This window comes from Halyomorpha halys, unplaced genomic scaffold, assembly GCF_000696795.3.
Source record: "Halyomorpha halys isolate HHAL.00 unplaced genomic scaffold, Hhal_1.1 Scaffold37.1, whole genome shotgun sequence".
Classification (NCBI taxonomy): Eukaryota; Metazoa; Arthropoda; class Insecta; order Hemiptera; family Pentatomidae; genus Halyomorpha; species Halyomorpha halys.
The window spans coordinates 404,251-408,794 of record NW_027106407.1 but is presented as its reverse complement, the minus strand read 5'-3'; the positions used below and the strand labels follow the sequence as shown (position 1 = coordinate 408,794).

The 4,544-nt window shown below is 31.3% G+C and overlaps 1 protein-coding gene across 1 annotated transcript in view; it reads right to left on the bottom strand.

Annotated features, from left to right (window-relative positions):
- The window catches only part of garnet (adaptor-related protein complex 3, delta 1 subunit-like garnet), a gene marked incomplete in the record, with an annotated part of 27,033 nt that overhangs the window by 3,034 nt on the left and 19,455 nt on the right, over window positions 1-4,544 (bottom strand). Inside the window, 4 exon segments of the mRNA XM_024358785.2 lie at window positions 1,659-1,796; window positions 2,259-2,396; window positions 2,474-2,637; window positions 4,329-4,479. Coding sequence (XP_024214553.1) covers window positions 1,659-1,796; window positions 2,259-2,396; window positions 2,474-2,637; window positions 4,329-4,479 — 591 coding nt within the window.

The window sequence follows — 4,544 nt, the reverse complement described above, 5'->3', positions numbered from 1 at the left end:
GTTGAATCAAGGCCATGTTGAGCAGATTCAAATATCATAAAAACTATTTTAACTCTTCCCATCATAATTGAAAATACAGTAAATTAAAGGAAAAATAGGAATCAAGAAATAATGCAAATGAATAATATTCAGAAAGTAAATCATTTGGAAAAATCCCTAACTGTTGTGGGACAATCGATGTTTATATGTAACCTCAAGGCAGGTTTTGTTTTTGAAGAGAACAGTCAGTCGAGTCTGTGGCGCCAAGGAGAGATGATCTCGCAGTATGAAGAGGTCGTCAACAATTTCTGTCAAGAAGGAAGCCATATTTGATGCTAGGACAGAACAATAAGATTAAGAACAAAGAAGACACCAAGGAATCAACGAAAGAAGATCGTAGAGCTTGGTTAGTTTTTGTATACATAAAGTTAGATACATGTGTAAAATAGATTTTAATTGTAATTATTGTAAATGCCTGTTTCTGATTGTCTAGCAACCATACGCCCTGAGAATAAGAGTCTTTCTTTTTGTATAATAAAATTATATTATCTATTTGACATTAAAGTTCTTAAATTAGAACCCAATTATTTTTTATATTTGAGAAAAGTTATAAAACGAGTAAAGATTCTTTTTCTTTTATTTTTAATATTTTTTAAAAATTATTACAATACTTAATCACAAATAAGTAAGTTCTTACAGGCGGTGCCTCTCACCGGTCTTTGTATCATTAGTAGAATCAATACCCCACCCAATGGAGCTGTTAAAGTACCATCTTGGGACAGTAAATAAGATAATCAGTATATTCTTTAAACTCATTTTATGATATGAAGAGTCTTATTTCATGCTAGTTTCCAGTTAGTCACCTCCTTTAACTGTTGTCATTTCGTAGGACCCAGTGGCTAGCTACCCGCCAGGCCTACATACCTCCTTCCTATAAACAGGAATAGCACCCAATAGAACGAAGTTACCTTCCTGCTTGGCTACCCTCCGGGCTTATATTCCTCCTTTGTGCCTGCAGGAATAGTACCCGGTAGGATGAGGTCACCCCATAAGTCCCATCCTGTCTATTTACCTCTTAATCATCTACCTTACCTAACCTGAACAAGCATTGTCGAGGCTTTCTGGTCAAGCGTACTTAACATCAATCATTGGAGTCAGATGTTACACAACCACTTCAACAAGTGGAAACCACAACAAAAGCTTGTTAGGTTGAAGGAGAAAAGGCCTTTAATGAAATATTGTCAAATACAATGCAAAGTTGATTTTGGAATGACTTCTGAGAGCAATATCTTTGGCTATCTTAGCCAGTAAGGAGTGGGAAAAGCCAACCACTTTCAAGTGATAGTAAATACTAAAATTTTCAGCATGATTAAGAAAATATATATCCATGAATTACATAGATATATATACTATACACAGATTGTATACAATAAACTACAGAACTTTTATGGAATTACTTGATTAATTAAAATTGAAGTTCCTCATGTTTTATACAGCCCTGATATTATTCTATTAGGTAATCAAGCTATAGAGATTTTAATAAAGAATAAAACTATTTTCAATTATTGATCAAAAATAAAACTAAGGAAACAACAAAGAGTAAAACTAATTAATAAGTATTCCTAAGTGACTAATATATCATAAATCATCTAATTTAAAAATAATTTTGAGTGACTTACTTGTTGGAGATAAGACACTGTAGCACGTAATCTATTCTTAGGGGCGATCTCGCTAATCCTAAGGGTCAGTGCAGTTTCACCACTTCCACCAGGGGATAAAACAAGACCCAATTTCCTTCTTACTTCAACACTGCCCAGCTTAAAAATATATATAAATAAATAAAATGAATAATTAATAACCAAATCACTACTGACATCAAGCATGTCAGGAAGAATTTTTATTTTATTTATTCCAGGGATCATAGCAAAGTGATTGGCCTAGATTTAAGTAATAAAAATACAAACAACCTTTTCTTTTGAAAAATATTGAATAAACTTAAACAACATAAGAAGGGAAGGTAATTAAAATATCAAGATCAGGGGCATTGGATGTGAGAAGAGATTGTTTAGATAAACAGGAATTACATAAGGAGTATTTGTAAGTAACTAGAGAGAGGATGTAATATACGGGGGGTAAGGATTTTCCAGGAAAAGTTGCTCAGATAACTTAGGCTGTGTCAAATAAAGTATTTATACGAAAGGGAATAGATAAGTCTAAAGAGCAGGTATACATACATAACATATACTGATAAATTTTATTTAAAGTACACCAAGAACTACCTCATTTATCAACTGAATGTTGTTGGAATCAGAAACATTAATTTCAACATTTCGTACTATGTCTTGGCTGTTGTTGGTTATAACTAAATAAGTGATAACTTCATTCTCCATCCCTCCGACATGCCTCACATGATAATCCTGAAAAATATAATAACATTAATAATTGTATAACTTTCAAGAAAGAAATAAGCAGATATATGATAGCAAAAGCTCACAAGATTAATAGTCTTATTATTTGCCAGTCTCGTAAGTGAAGGCTGGTTGATAGGAACATGAGATTCCTTGGACGGAGTAGATATACCTAATGCTTCCTCATAGCCATCTTTAATATTTACTAGATCACCAAGAGTACCACCTTCATTATCTGGTGCTTTCTTGCCTATAGAAATAAATAAATTATTATTATATTTTAAAAAGAATTTGTATGCTATTATTTCTGTAAACATTAAAACATTCTATAAACAGTTATCCCTCCCTACTTTAACTCTGATTTATTGAATAATATTAATATGAATCATTGCAAAATTTAATTGAAAAGGTTTGTAAATTCTATGATTTCAATTCATCTTTATTTTAACATGACAAATTAAAATTAAAAAATTCTAACTTTAAGATAAATTAAAAAATATATATGCATTGAAATTTGATAACCTTCACACTTATGTAATTTTTTCAAGTAAAAACCTAACCAATAACATAGATGTGTGCGGTGGCAGTGGGAGCACAAAATTGAACTAACTAAAACTGACCAGCCACTAACACATGAACATAGTTATAATTTAATTTAATTATATTTAAAGGTTACTAAAAGAAACAAAAAATCCAAATAGCAACTGAAAATATATGAATTGTATATTTCTAATAAAAACAAATTATAAACTAAACAGAAATAAATATTAAAATGATAATAATGATAAGATGAAACAAAACTAATCATAAAGTCTACAGTTTGCACACAGAAACATGAAATAAAAATCACTTCAATCAAATAAATACAAATTAATTTTTTGTAAATTAAATTTAATTATCCTCATAAATTATACTAATCAGTAAATTTTACATTGGAAAAGGATTTTTGGATTACAAAAGAAAAGTTTTAGTAAACTATTCACCCGCAGTCGAACTAAGGACCTATGTAGTCAAGAACAAATTATTTAGCTGAGGTCAGACGATTTTGTTTTCCAATGTGAAATAGTACGATATTGATGTTGCCCTGCAATATCACAATGTGAGCTGTGCAGTAAAAGTCATGAAAAACAACCGACCCGACTCAGTGCACTGTTAGAAATAGTAATGGCAGAACACACCATGACAACAGACTCCAGAGGTAACAGCTGGCTCCTTCTGCCGTCTTAATCCGCAACCTTATGCTTCAAACATATTTCTTTTAACATGTTGGCCACAAAAATGTGAATAATTTAATGAAGACCTATCATGTGATACAAAATAATTTCATGGAAATATTGATACTAACAAATACCATTCATAAGATTAAAAAATCCTGCACCACAACCCATGAAAGATCTTGGTTCAGCACTAGAAGGAACTGAGGAAGCACTATTACTATACCAACTGTAGTGCAAGGAGATTTGGTCAGAATCATGCTCGCTCCCAGGTATTTCTCTGAATTGAGAGTAACTTAATAGAGGCTATGTGTGCCCAAGGAGGGCTCCTGAACCCACATGGTCAACCCATAGCTGATTCAATACAATAAATAATTATCGGCAACAGTCAGATTTGAACCCGGGTCCACCAAGAAATAGCAGCTAAGCGCCATTCTCACTTAGCTACCACCCTGACAAGTAACTTCCTACTTCCTTTATTGATAAGTTTATATAAATTAATAAAGGATCTAGAGCAATTTAATGTTTTTAGCATTTATTTATTTTCAAATCTCTCTAAACAAAAGAATATGGACAGAAATAATTGTAAAGCGTTCCAGAAACTGAACCTGTGTTTAGTTATCAAACTCTAATAGAAAGTAATACTACCAATACTTTTCTGTAACAATTACAGTAATTTCTAACACAAAAAAAGTAAATATTTGAAAATTTAGACAAGAATAGTTACTTTTTTTATTATGCTTTGATGATTTATGGCTTCTATCTTCAGTCTTGTTAACCTTATTACTACTAAGTGACTTTTTCTTTTTCTTTTTTTTGTCTTCACTTTTACTTGATATCACACCACAGTAGTCATTATGCAGGTCATCACCATTTTCCTTTTTATAAAAATAGGTAAACATTTAGTGTATCAGGTTAAATATTTATAATTCTAAATACAAAT